Genomic DNA, 14580 nt, shown 5'->3' with positions numbered 1-14580 from the left:
GCCACCCTGAGACTATATAGTGAATTCCAGGTCAGCCTGGGCTAGAATGAGACCCTACCTTGAAAAAACAAAAACAAAAACAAGCAAAAAAAAAAAAAAAAAAAAAAAAAAAGAAAGAAAAGTTTGACCAATAATTCAGGAAAAAATCAGGTTTCCAATAAATTCAATTCCTAAAATGGATTAACTTGGTAAATCCATTGCTTTTCATTTCTTTTCAAACTTTAATGAAATAATTCCCATGTTTTATACATTTTATACACATAAATTTGTGGCAAATATATCCATTTAAATAAATGTTAATAGTAATCTAATCCCATACCATATTACAATATCACAAACGTCAAAATTTCTATCTATGGTACTGAGAAAAGAAAAAAAGCTGAAATATACTTGCCGTGCAAACCACTCAAAACTGGAAAAAATTATGGCAATACAAATGTACATAGACAGATACAACAAATATTTTGGGGGAAAGATGAAATTAAGGAGGTAAGTTAAATAGTAACTTAAATAACAATTTTTCTTGTAAAGTTATTTATGGTATCCAGTAAAACAGGGTCAGATGCCTATGAAATTTACCAATGTGTTGGGTCTTCCACACAAAGGTGACAAAATAAAAATCAGAAGAAATAGCGTGTCTGTAGTTGATGCCTTTCAAAGTTAAATATTTTGACTGCTTGTTTTTATTAAAGCATTCCAAATGCACTTGGTCCATACTGAGGACTGTTCATTTGCCAAATTCTATTTATAAATAAAACCTATGAGTTGTTTTGGTTATGCAACCAGCGAGAGATCAACCTAGACATGTAAACTTTTTTGGCTTTATATGCATGTGTGTACACTTAAAAAGAACAGTCTGATTTATTTTTTATTTGTAGGGATGGAGAATTAAGAAAGAAACTGATGGCTTAACAGTGATGTGCTAAGTTTAGGCCAACATTTATTAATGGCTGTCTTCCAGAAGGTCTGAATGGCGGCATTGCTGCCGCTGTAGCTGGGTTAACATGCATGTGTAAATAGTAGAAATAGTTTCTGAGCAGCTGCTATGGTTTTCTTTGGCATACAGGCTTACTCAGAATTCTTTCAGTTCCATCTGGTTATGTCTTTCTTTCCTCATCTAAATAAAAAAAAAATTCAAAGTCTGCCATTAACTTATACCATTACTCTCACCTTACAGGAGTGGTAGAAAGACTAAGTTTTTCAAAGAAGGTATTTAAGTACAATTTACCCATTTATCCTTTTTTATTTGTTTTTTGAAGCAGGGCTTAACTCTATTCCAGGCTGACAGGGAACTCACGCTCTAGCCCAGGCTGACTTTAAATCAAGAGGATCCTCCTATCTCTGCCTCCCCAGTGAGCCACCACACCCAGCTACTAATTTATTTTTGCTAAGAAAGCATATCTACTAATTTTTGTACGTGAACTGCCACCTAAGAAGACACTTCATTAAGCCTATGGAATCAATAAGCAAAATGAAACTGGGTATGTGGCGGACTAATGGATCGCTGAATTCTTTTTCACCTGTTCTTATTAAAACTCTGGAGGGCAAAGCTTTGTGAATTATGAAGTGACACTCCTCATTTAAGATATTACTAGAGGGCTGGAGAGATGGCTTAGCGGTTGAGCGCTTGCCTGTGAAGCCTAAGGACCCCGGTTCGAGGCTCAGTTCCCCAGGTCCCACTTTAGCCAGATGCACAAGGGGGCGCACGCGTCTGGAGTTCGTTTGCAGTGGCTGGAAGCCCTGGCGTGCCCATTCTCTCTCTCTCCCTCTATCTGTCTTTCTCTGTGTGTCTGTCGCTCTCAAATAAATAAATAAATAAAAATTAAAAGAAAAAGATATTACTAGAAACTACAAAATATAACATTTACTGATTCTACACAAACATGATTTCCCCATATTCTGCAGCCTTTGACATTGCGTTAGAGGTACAGTAGTCCTCAGTAACTACCGACTGACACGTTTCTAACAGTTACACGTTACACCTGGTCAGATTCCTAACATCATTGCTTCTACAAACAATTAACCCTTGAGGAAATCAGGACTCAGTGTGTCCATGGAAAGAAGCCGGACATGTAAAACAGGGTTCCATTTTCTTCTTAGATGCTTGGTTGGGGGTGAACTTCTGTTATCCGCTGACACCCTTGCGTTTGGTACCCAGGTAGCTTTGTGGTGTCAGGAAAAAGGAGCCACCATGCTTCCCTCCGCTATCTCACTCCTTTCCATATGCGACTATCCCTGCCACCTTACAGAGTAAGTGCTCAGTAGCACCTTGCCTAACTTATATTTCAATGTGGCTTTAACCTCAAAGCCAAGCCTATTAAGTTTCCTTCTCTAGGGAAGGATTGAGAGCAGTTTCCTAGAAGTGTGCTGTGAAGGCACAAATCAGGCAAGCATGAAATAAAACTAACTTCTACTTTTCTACTTGCCTTGAGAACAAGTCGTGTGTGTGTGTGTGTGTGTGTGTGTGTGTGTGTGTGTGTGCTCTTCACAGCTCACAAATGAACCACTTATAAGTAACTAGCACATTCAGTTATTTTCTGAGCCCCACTGCCAGTATGGAATTCCTAAATGTAACCTGCTCCCAAGAGGCTAAATATTTAAACTTCATCGTGTTAAGCTGTCTTAATTAGACACATCTGGTGTAGAAGAAATATCCAGGCCCTAGCGCTGTTTTCGATGTTAGCATGAATTAATCAGGCTAGCGTAGCCCTTGCTAGAGGAGGTGAATAGCCCTGGATCAATGGAGACTTTTAATGGAGAGCAGAAAGCGCCTGTTCACCTGGTGCCTGAGCCACTGTCAGAAGTGGGGGCCATTTCAGTTTTCTGGCACAGTTCGAGAACTGGAGCCAAATGAGGAAACTAGACATTTGTGTTGCTAAGAAAGAAGTGCTGGGGAGTATGAGAAAGGCTGAGGAGGATGACATCGGCCAGCTGCCATTTCTAAGCATTTGTGTTCTTGGCTAAGGATGGCCCTCAGGAGAAGACGCTGTCTGCGGCCTTCCCCCGCCTGCACACTCCTGTGTTTTAGCACTTAGGCTGGTATCAGTCATAAGGTCCAGGTGTCCTCATGAGGTCAGCAAACCATTGAATCAGTCTGGAATTTCACTTAACTTCTGGTATCCCTTTTTTTTTTTGTTTTGTTTTTTTTTTTGGAGCAATGTACTCTGGGTTCCTCAAAAAGCAGGACCGCCTGCACGTGGTCATTCACAGGTCAGGATGTCTGTGTCAGCCACAGATGGGCTCCAGGAAGCTCTGGGCTCGGGCCCAGCGCACTCATCTGTGAAATATATGCAAATGAATGAACCAAAAGAAAGAAGGGAAAGATGGCAACAGAAGCCTTGACAGACCTTCTTTGTTAAAAAAATAATTTAATTTTTTCGGGCTGGAGGGCACTTGCCTACAAAGCCAAAGGACCCAGGTTCTATTCCCCAGGACCCACATAAGCCAGACACAGAAGGTGGTGCGTGTGTCTGGAGTTGGTTTGCAGTGGCTAGAGGCCCTGGTGCACCCACTCTCCCCCAACCCCTTTTCCTCCATCAAATAAATAAATAAATAAAATATTTAAAGGATGCTTGAACATTTATCCAATTTTTCATCTTGCTCCTCACCTATCAAACACCATCTAGGAATAAGAAATTAAAGTACAAATTTACACATATAGAACTCTCTGCTCTGGTAAACATGATTCTAAACATTTCTTTCAGGCTGTGTTTTGATAACTTTTGCTTTCTGTTCTCTATACTTCCTCCATCTAGTGCTTTCCTTTTCTCTTGCAGTGCCGGGAATCAAACCAAGGGCCTTGAGCAGCTGGACAGTGCTCTACAGCAGAGCTACACCCTCTCTCCCAGCTCACCAGGGATTCTGTAAAGCTATTCTACCTTTCAAAATTAGTCCCCTCAGTCCTTACTACTAACAGAACCCTAACTTCTTTGAGTAAAAAACAATGACTCCCTGGAAGATTTTATAAAGGGGGACTGTCCAAAGTGTTTATTGAAATAAGGTATATAAACACTGGACCCTTGGATGGGATGTCTACAGATTTAGACAAACTGAAGCTCCCTTTTGAAGTCTGTAGATTCTTAATAAGTATTTGTTGATGGCAAAATACATTCACATAGCTCATTTCTAGAATTTGAAGTGAGTTGATTTTTGAAATTACATATGATTTATAGGCTTGCTTGAAAAAGTTAAATGGGGGCTGGAGAGATGGCTGAGCAGTTAAGGTGCTTGCCTGCAGAGCCTAAGGATGCAGATTTGATTCTCCAGGTCCCTCATAAGCCAGATGCACATGGTGGTGCATGCATCTGGAGCTCTTTTGCAGTGGCCAGAGGCCTTGGTGTGCCCAGTCTCTCTCTCTCTCTCTCTCTGTCTCTCTCTCTCTCTCTGTCTCTAATAAATAAATAAAATTAAAATAAAATTTAAAAAGGTAGATGGCATTACACTAATGTTTCATTCACTATGAAGAACTGCAAGTCTGATTTGCAGGAGAGAGAGAGAGAGAAGAGCTTTTCATTCACCTTACTTGATTATTTGGGATCATGTGAGAGCCTGGGGGAAAGAAATCCAAAATAAGAGATGCTAGATCTCACAACCTCAACAGCTGCATGGTGTATAAACAAATTCAAAGTGACAGCTTATTTTAGACAATGTACAGCTTTTTAAGAGCTGGATTTGATATGGATATATTTGCCCTTTTACATTGTAATATTGAAGACAGAGAGAGTTTGCAATGCTGATTTCTTATTTGTCTGAATATAGCAAATGATTTTTGAAATTCAGCCATGGTCCTTCCATTTGACATTGATTATTCCTGCCTTGCATGTATTAAAGGTTTCTAGTGACCCTAAAATGGTGTTATATTAATTTAATTTTTATATGATCTGTAACACTTAGTTGAAGCATGGTGCCTTTCACATACTTGGTGCATAAGTATTTGCTAAGTGAATGAATTAGTATTTAATGGTTTAGTCTGTTTTGCAAATTATGAAAGACGCTTTTTTTGTGTGTGGGGGGGGGTTCAAGGTAGGGTTTCACTCTAGCCCAGTCTGACCTGGAATTCATTATGGAGTCTCAGGGTGGCCTCGAACTCACAGCGATCCTCCTACCTCTACCTCCCAAGTGCTGGGATTAAAGGCGTGCGCCACCACGCCTGGCTATGAAAGACACTTTAATGTGCACAGCTGTGTGTTGCCCTCTATCAACATGACAGGTAAAGAAAAGAAATCCGAATAAGTTTCAACAAGTAAAAAAATTAAATTAGGAAAATTAACATTTGAAAGCAGGGAAAGATTAGACAAAATCAAGCTTAAATCAATGCAATGTCTAAGAGATTATAAAATGAAACTAACTCAATTTCAAGTTAAAAGAAGAACTTCTAGGGAAATGCATGGATGATAAACTGAAAAGGTGAGCAAACCCTCTATTGACTTTACAGCCTATCAGGTGGGTGGAGCTGGCGATTCCTGTTCCTCTTCACTAATGCACCGCTTGTACTTGACTTCAGAAACAAAACACGGGCTTAGACCTGTTCAGTTAACCTCTTCTGCCACTTTTATGTCAGGGTTAACAAGAACCCCAAGATAAAGCCTTGCCTCTTTAACAGTGATTTTTGGGGGCTGATGGTGGAGCTCAGTGGTGGAACGTATGCCTATTACGTACAAGACTCTGGGTGCCATCCCCAGCTCCCCTCCCATGCTGACTTCTTTTTTTTTTTAAATTTATTTATTTATTTGAGAGCGACAGACACAGAGAGAGAGAGAGAGAGAGAATGGGCGCGCCAGGGCTTCCAACCTCTGCAAACGAACTCCAGACGTGTGTGCCCCCTTGTGCATCTGGCTAACATGGGACCTGGGGAATCGAGCCTCGAACCGGGGTCCTTAGGCTTCACAGGCAAGTGCTTAACCGCTAAGCCATCTCTCCAGCCCACCATGCTGACTTCTTAAGTGCATGCTGCAAACAGAAAGTTGATGCAGAAATTTTATACTTTCTCTCTCTTTTATGTGTGAGAGGAAAGAGCACATCCATGTTTTTGTATTTTCCGTACTGAAAATCACTGTTCTGACATGAAACTGGCTCTGCGGAGGCCTCTCTCCATTGTGCCCTTACACGCCCTCCGTGCTGTTTGCCAGCAAGCCCATCGTAACTGGTTTTCTGCCGCTCAGCGCATCTCAGACTGGCCCCAGAGCATCAGTCACTTCCTGGTGCAGTTTCGTAGAAGTGCTTGTTTATACCACTATATCTAATACTGTCTCGGTATTTCCATTAAGAGACTTTTCATTTCCTGGGGTTTTAAATAAGTCACTAAAAAATCAAGCCAAGTTCAAATGTGGAATAAGAATTATTTATTTTGTTCTTCTATGTATAAGGAATAGAAATCAATCATTCCTACCAATTATAAGGTTAGTTAGGCTCATAAACGCTTTACATCCTGACAAGATCACAGATCCATTGAAATCCCCGGCCCCTGAGCTTTAAAATGGTATCAAAATATTGTTGCTGTCTCTGAAGAGAAGAGGACATTGTATTTACTTGTCATGGACGTGGCCGGTCTTCTGGTCTTCTTTCCTCCCTCCCATCGACTCTCCCTCTCTCTGCCTTTCTCTCCCTTCATCCCTCCCTTCTTTTCCTTGGTAATAGTACATTTTAAAATTCTGCTTCTTACTGTGTTTCTAAAATTAAACTGGTATTTTTCAGTGTCAAACTTTTTCTTGGTGATGTCACACAAATTTTATTCAGGATAAATATGTGGCTTCTTCTAGTCCTGTACATTTTGCTTCATTTAATTTTGAATCCTGGTGTGCTTGATTTCTCTAATGAATTATATCACTCATAATTGTGAGTTTTGAGGAAGCAAATACACAGTAATATGTTTGCTTATTTTGATCCATTTTTTTCACAAAACATCTTTTTTTTTGGTTTTTCAGTTTAAATGAAGGTTGGCATGTCTAAATAGCAGGTATATAGTGAGTCTTTCTCCCTTTCCTCTGTGACACCTTGATTGTTCTTAAAAAAAAAAAAAATCCCTAGTGTTACTGTACTGGTGATGCCCAAAAGCAGGGAACTTTATGCATTTAGCAGCCAATTTTTTAAAGATTTTCCAACTCAGTCTCATACTTCATAGAGGAGGGTATAGCTCTGGCTGCTACACAGGCACTGAGAAGTGCCTTTTGGATATGAGGTGCTTAATCTAATTGATCTTTGCAACTTCAAGTGCTTAATTGACTTTTGCATAAAAAGGCTTAAATCATTAATGCTGAGCTTCTGAGAACTTAGAATAAGTGTGTAGGTTAGGGAAATAGGAATGGTTTGCAGATGATCTCTAGTTGTTCATAATGGCAGTCAAAAGATTTCTTTGGGGTTCACACTTATGTGCATGTTCGTAGTAGTGGTAGACATTGAACACATGTGTGAGATAACACAGTCACTTTTGCAAATGGCCAGTGACATTTTCCATTTGTCTTGGCACCACTGGAGACAGAAGTCATTGCCAGGAAGTGGTCAAAAACAATCTGAGTGATCATAGAGCCAAGGAGACTGGCTTAGGGGAGATAACGTTAACCTCAGTCTTAAACAACAGCAGTGCTCATCTGCTTCCATCAATTTTGCATCTTCCCAGTCATAAAAGTGAATCATAAGCTACTTTTCCGAGTCCAGTAGATGACGGAGCAATGCGAGATACCCGAGACGCCGCGGGCTGATTCACTGTGAGCATCTCCTGTGATTGGGCCCTAAGGAAAAACACCACGGAGGGCTTTACTGTCTCTTGGACTGGGGCACTGCTCAGTGCTCTTTGTAGTACGTCATGCCTTCTAGAATCACTGGACTGTGGTTGGGGTTAAAAACTGCTGTGGGGGGTTGAGGACATGGCTAAGTGGATAAGGTGCTGTGTGTGCATGAGGACCTGAGTTCAAATCCACATAACCCGCATCCAATCCCAGGGATGGCTGTGTATGCATGAGGACCTGAGTTCAAATCCACATAACCCGCATCCAATACCAGGGACGGCTGCGCATGTCTGTAGTCCCAGCACTGGGAAGGCAGAGAAAGAGGATCCTTGGGGCTCACTGGCCAGCGAGTATAGCTGAATTTGTGGGCTCCAGGTTCAGTGAGAGACTCAATCTCCAAGAATCAGGAGGACGGACAGTGACCGAATAAGACTCCTGATTTCAACCTCTAGTCTCTACGTGTATGTGCCCACAGGTACACACATGTACCACACATGCACACCACAGACAAATATACCCACTTCCCCAAAAGAGCCCTGTCTCCTTTCACTGACTTTGGAGCATTTGGTCTGCATTGATAGAGGTTGTGACTCTCCAGTGGAAAGAATGTGTTCAAATATATGTCATGAAACAAATTTTTACCTTTGATTAGTTTTGTTTAAACAAAAAGAACAAATATTTATAAAGTAATGATTCAGAGAGGAATATTTTGGTATTGTAAAATTGAAATGGAAACACAAAGAACTCAAATGAAAATGAAACCTCTTAGAACACTACGAGGTAGTCAAAGACAGCCATTCATGCAGGCTGTCAAGAAGCAGAAGGCTCTTTAAGTCTTCACATAGCTGTCTGGGCACGGGGAACTCTTTGTCCCTCCAGTCGAGCCAGACACAGGTTATGGTGGACAAATCTCAGTATAGCAGAGACATTTCAAGTAGGAATGCCCTGTTCTGCCAAGACTGTCATTATGATACTAAAATGTACCCTTTTGCTGAGGGCCAAAACTCAGAGGCTGTCCTTCCATTTTCTACACTGATTTAGACAACAGATGCATTAAAAGGCAAAGTGGTATTTGGGATCATTTACCACATGGCTTCAAGTCAAGGGGATGGCTATCTGGAAAGAGCGAGGATTCCTTAAATGTTACTGGTTCTTACATATCTAAGCGTAAAAATCTCCGGCCAGAATTTGTCAGATGCCAAGTGCCTTTGCTGTGATGTCTTAGCTGGGCCCAGCTGGTGGCTATGCTATCGAGACTGCTTGGGATCCACACAGCCCCCAGGAGTTAGCAGCCAAGGCTGAGGTCTATTATTGTTTTCAATGTTCACTTGTTTGTTTTTGGTTGGATCTGCTGGATTTTTTTTAATTTTCATTCTCTTTTGAGTTGCTAAATCTGTTCAGCCATATCCAGGATTTTTTTCACAACAGTGTCAGTAGTGTAGTTGATTTTATTTTAGTTGTTATTATGTCTTCCAGGTTCCTTCACTTTAGCTCTTTTAAGAAATATGGCCCCAATTGACATGTTTTCATACATGGAAACTGCAGATTATCTAACCTGTATACTTTTTCTTTCAGAAGATTTGTTTTAATATATTCTTTTTCCCTTAAATTTTGCTTAAGAAAGTATAAACATAAATCATCTGGAATGGTAATTCCCAACTATCTTGACAAGTATTTCACTGTTACTGTGATTGAAGCAGTAAAATTTAGCTTATAGTTGTAACCACTTTCCTCTTATTACAAAAGCATAAAGAGCTCAACTTTGACATCTCATGGTGTAAGGTGCAACCCTCTCTGCCTCCCCCTCCCCAGGGGACCGACTTGATGGTAGGCTGAGGAGTTTTGTGAGGAAGCCAGAGGACAGGAGTAGGCAACGCTCTAGCTCACCTTTCTAGCCTCTTGGCTGCTTGCATAAAAATGACAGTTCAAAAGGACCAAGGAGAAACTCCACTGAAGCATTTACAAGCCAAATCTATATTTTAGCTATAGGTAAATTCCTGCTTCAATGGTGGTTTGGAAAATGACTGTGCTGGGCCCAGATTTTCGCTCCAGTGAGTCTCCTTGCCTGTCTCAACAACTATATTCTATGTGTAGATTAGGCCACAACAGTTCATGTGTGGAAAGAGCAGAGAGAATGCCTTAGAATTAAGGAAGCCCAGTTCAACCAGAGTGGCTGGCTGCTGGGTCTGTGTTCCAAGGTAAGTTCCTGTATTCACCAGGGCCTCTGTTCTTTTAGCTGTAAAGCAGTGGGGTGAGATGATCTGAGTGTCATATGCCTCTGACAACCTGTGGTTCTGGGAAATGCCCAGGAAGAAAGTCACAGATAAATATATGTCATATAGTCTGTATTAGAAACATAACTTGAGCTCCAAGAAACAGGATCAGGGACACATCAAAGGGGCACCAAGGAAGTAACAGTAGTAAGCCTTCTTCATGGCTTCGCATAAAGGACCCTGCCCCAAGAGGCCACTGGGCCCCAAGGAGGGGTTAGGAAGCCAAAAGAGGTTATCTCTGCCACTGTTTTGCATTGTATGTTGTTCTAGAAAGAGGTAGCCCGGATTGTACACATACACTTTGACATTTTTTTCCTTAATATTTTTATAAATTTAATTGTATATTATCTACTCATAGCTTATTTTTGTAAATTATATGAGCTAATTATCTGATTTCTTTTCACAAATGGATATCAAACTCCAGATGCCTGCACCACTTTGGGCATCTGGCTTTACATGGGTACTAGAGAACTGTTCCCAGGCTGTCAGGCTTTGCAAGCAAGCAAGTGCTTTTAAAACTCTGAGCTGGGCTGGAGAGATGGCTTAGCGGTTAAGCGCTTGCCCGTGAAGCCTAAGGACCCCGGTTCAAGGCTTGGTTCCCCAGGACCCACGTTAGCCAGATGCACAAGGGGGCGCACGCGTCTGGAGTTCATTTGCAGAGGCTGGAAGCCCTGGCGCGCCCATTCTCTCTCTCTCCCCCTCTCTGTCTTTCTCTCTGTGTCTGTCGCTCTCAAATAAATAAATAAAAAATTTAAAAAAAAAGGCAAAAAAAAACAAAACAAACTCTGAGCTATCTGTCCAGCCCATACTAACATTTTATTTAGTAATCTTACATTAAACTTATCAAGTGAGGTTTGTCTGTACTTTTCTTGATCTCTCCCACAATTAAAATATTAGAAGCCGGGCGTGGTGGCGCACGCCTTTAATCCCAACACTCGGGAGGCAGAGGTAGGAGGATCGCCATGAGTTCAAGTCCACCCTGAGATGACAGAGTTAATTCCAGGTCAGCCTGGACCAGAGTGAGACCCTACCTCAAAAAAAAAAAAAAAATAGAGTTATGCTAGCTTTATAGAATAAATTAGAAGGTATTTCATCTTTTTCTACCCCAGAAAATTTTTCATGATACAAACATTAGCTCTTCTTAGCATCTGGAAAGTTTGAAAGAATTCACCTGTAAAATAATCTGGGATGTTAGTGCACTATTTCTCTCTCTTTATTTTTTTCCTTACATGGTTCCTATTTTTCTTCTAAACAGTTATAACTTCATCTCCCAAATTACTCATTTAGGCTTCAGCTTTTCCCAGTCTATTCTGTTAATCAACTTTATATTATCGTTTGCCTTTTGGTACCTTGTTTGTATTCTCTGAGAATAGTGCACATCTTAATTCCCTCAAAGGCCTATGTGGGAAGGACAGGGTCATTAATCTGTAGTGTTATTACTGGAAGATGGTGACGCAAGTGGGGTCGGGTGGAGATTAGGCCATCAGAGACTGCCTTTGAAGGTGACTTTTGGATCCTGAGCCCCTCTCCTCTTTCTCTGGCTTCCGAGCTGCCATCAGGAGAATGGATTTATTTGTTCCTCCTCAACAGTGGAGCCAACCAACTGAGGCCTCTGAAGCTATGAACCAAAACAAGCCTTTCCTCCCTGCAAGCTGAGTTTCTCTTGTATTTTGTCATAGTGGTGAAAGACTAATACCACTCCTTTGTCGTAGCAGTGGCGACCCCTGGAGAGATTAGAAGTTAACTGAAGCTTTTCTCTGTATTTATATTCCCATTTCCTCCTCTCTGTCTCTCGCTCTCCTCTCTTTCCCTTTTCCCTGCTGGAGATGGAACCAAAAGCTTCATGTGCGCTAAGCAGGCACCCCAAGCCCTCTGCAACTCCTAATGGCTTGAACGCCTGGGCTAGGACTCCACACTCGACAGGCCCGCTGACTTGTTTAAAGAGTGTTTGCAGCCAGGTGACCCAGAAAGCTCTCGATAGACCCGGTAGGCAGGAAAGACCGGGCCTTGTTCCGCCAGCTGCCCTGTAGGCAGACCCGTGCGTGCCCCCAGCATGAGCCTCTGCTCTGACCTGCCTGCCGCATCCTCTGCACCCCGCCGGGAGAAGCAGCTCCCGCCTGACCACAGGCTGCTTCCTCGGCTGCTGCTGCGATTTCTCCGCCAACCGCAGCCATCCGAGGCTCATCTCCCATGAGTGTCTCGACTTTTCTTCTGCTTTGAGTTGTGGCTCTCTGCTTCAATTTCTCCACCAATGCGAGGCCATATGAATTTTATCTTCCATAAACTTCTCGACTTTTCTGATTTGAAATCGATAACTTTGCTGGTTTCCAAGCACTGCTAGGTATGTATTTGACTTTAGATTTGCATTCTTTTTAAATTTTTAAGAATTTTATTTATAAACTTGAGAGAGAGAATGCGCATGCCAGGGCCTCTGGCCACTGAAAATGAACTCCAAATGCACGTGACACCTTGTGCATCTGGCTTTACACGGGTACTGGGAAATCTAATTCGGCTCCTTAGGCTTTGCAGGCAAGTGCCTTAGCCACTGAGCCATCTCGCCAGCTTCCAAATTTACGTTCTTTAATTTTGATGGCAGTTTGAAGGAGAAATGAATCAAACTTGTTGAGTGCACTACCTTAAAGGGGAGTTCTATATCATAGACTTTTAATAAATGGTTTTAGCATAAAAAATATTTCCTTCTTTCAAGCCAGGCATGGTGGCGCATGCCTTTAATCCCAGCACTTGGGAGGCAGAGGTAAGAGGATTGCCATGACTTCAAGGCCACCCTGAGACTACAGAGTGAATTCCAAGTCAGCCTGAGCTACAGTGAGATCCTACCTCAAAAGCAACAACAAAAATTTCCTTCTTTCTCATGGCTTTTAGTGAGAATTTGTGCACACACACAATTTTGCATATATGCAAAATGTCAAGGCATAATAAATTCAGAGTCATTGTCTCCTGAATGGAACAAGAGCTGCCACAAGGTTACCCCCAGATCTCATCTGCATAAGCATGAAACATTCTGATAAGAGATGCTTCCTGAATTACAGTGCTTAAAGAAATGTTTTAATAAAATTGAATTAAGTAAACATGTCTGTGATGAGAATGCTATGATGGAGTGTTACTTGGCAGTTGTGCTCCTAATAAATGCAGCACTTGAAGTGTGGCTGGGATGTGGATGGACACAGCTTTACCGTCGTTAAGCCTGTGGCAGGACGTGCTAGAAACTCGCTTTTCTTTTTGACTTTCCAGTGGAAAACTTGAAGTTCTTTGTTTGAGTGAGCACTGGTGGGAATTTTTAAGTAAAAACAAGGAGCTAAGAATTCCACTCTTTTTGCCAATCTTTCCTTCAAGCAAAATTATCAATAAATGGAGCATTAAATATCATATGCTTCCCAAGGTTTTGTTTATTCTTTTGTACTTTAATGATTTTAAGCTAGTGCCACAAATGTAGTTTATTAAAATCATACATGAATAGTGAAAGAACAGAAAAGAAAGAATGATGCTTAAAGCATAATAATATGCATACATATCCAAAACTCTTTGAGGAGCTGGGTGGGGTGGCGCACGCCTTTAATCCCAGCACTTGGGAGGCAGAGGTAGGTGGATTACCGTGAGTTCGAGGCCACCCTGAGAATACAGAGTGAATTCCAAGTCAGCCTGGGCTACACTGAAACCCTACCTTGAAAAACAACAACAAAAGACGCTCTTTGATTAATTTTGAAAATGCCAAAATATACTTGCTTTGTTTCCCCTTTCCCCCATTTTTTTCCCTAACAATACTGTGCATTGTCTCGACTCAGAGAATTGCTGTGGAGAGTCCCTGCTGGTTTGCTTGACGCACAGGCCCAGCTAAGTATTTCACAGCACTTCTGTGTCTGAGCCATGGTAAACTGGCCTCGGAATATTTCCCTGTGCGTTTCCCCTCTTCCTTCAGGAAGAACTTTGATTCTCTCGCCCTGTCAACATACATACACCAACGGTGCCACTTCTATGGTAACGATCTTTAAATAGGCTACGGTCTGCCCCGTTTTCTCCAAGACCAGCAACTGCCTTGACTGCAGCAGTTCACAGCACGGACTCCGCCCTTGCGTTGTAGCAGCGTCTGCGGCTTGTAAAACGAATGCTCGGATACATCCTTGGAGTATATGGATATCGCGTGTGCGCGTGCGTGTGTGTGTGTGTGTGTGTGTGTGTGTACGTGATTTCATGAAGTAGGCATTTGGACGTGCAATTGCACAACAGACCACCACCAGCGTATTTCCAAGCAAGCTGGCCAGATGATTCCCGGTGGTCTAAAGGACTCTGGGGAGTGGAGAATGCAGGTCGAGTAGAGAGCATTTTGACGTCCACAAACACTCATGGAGACCCCCACGTGCTGGCGAGCCGCGGGTTTTCCGCGCTTGCTTCCCCGCCCCGCGCCGCGGCGCCGCTCGCTCCCGTGCCCGCGGGAGCTCGGTCTCGGAACGGACGCGTGCTCGGGTTTTAAGGGCGACCCCGTGGCTCCTGTGAGCAGCTTCATGCTCTCGACATTCTGGAAGGCGAGGACCAACCACGCGGTTCCCTCGTCTTCTTCTTTTTTT

The 14580-nt window shown here is 42.3% G+C and overlaps 1 protein-coding gene across 3 annotated transcripts in view; it reads left to right on the top strand.

Annotated features, from left to right (window-relative positions):
* Mkx (mohawk homeobox) overlaps positions 1–14580 on the top strand; it is a 70067-nt gene that overhangs the window by 15290 nt on the left and 40197 nt on the right. Inside the window, exon 5 of one of the 3 annotated variants that reach the window (XM_045151196.1) lies at positions 3777–3964. The exons of the other annotated variants lie outside the window; for them this stretch is intronic. Within the exon in view, the coding sequence (XP_045007131.1) occupies positions 3777–3913 (137 nt within the window). The 3' untranslated portion in view covers positions 3914–3964. Of the gene's footprint in view, positions 1–3776; positions 3965–14580 lie in introns of those variants that run through there. 3 annotated transcript variants of the gene reach the window in all.

The sequence above is a fragment of the Jaculus jaculus genome, chromosome 5 (genome assembly GCF_020740685.1).
Source record: "Jaculus jaculus isolate mJacJac1 chromosome 5, mJacJac1.mat.Y.cur, whole genome shotgun sequence".
In the NCBI taxonomy this organism is placed as follows: domain Eukaryota; kingdom Metazoa; phylum Chordata; class Mammalia; order Rodentia; family Dipodidae; genus Jaculus; species Jaculus jaculus.
Note: the sequence above shows the minus strand (reverse complement) of the source record. Positions and strands in the feature narration are given on the sequence as shown.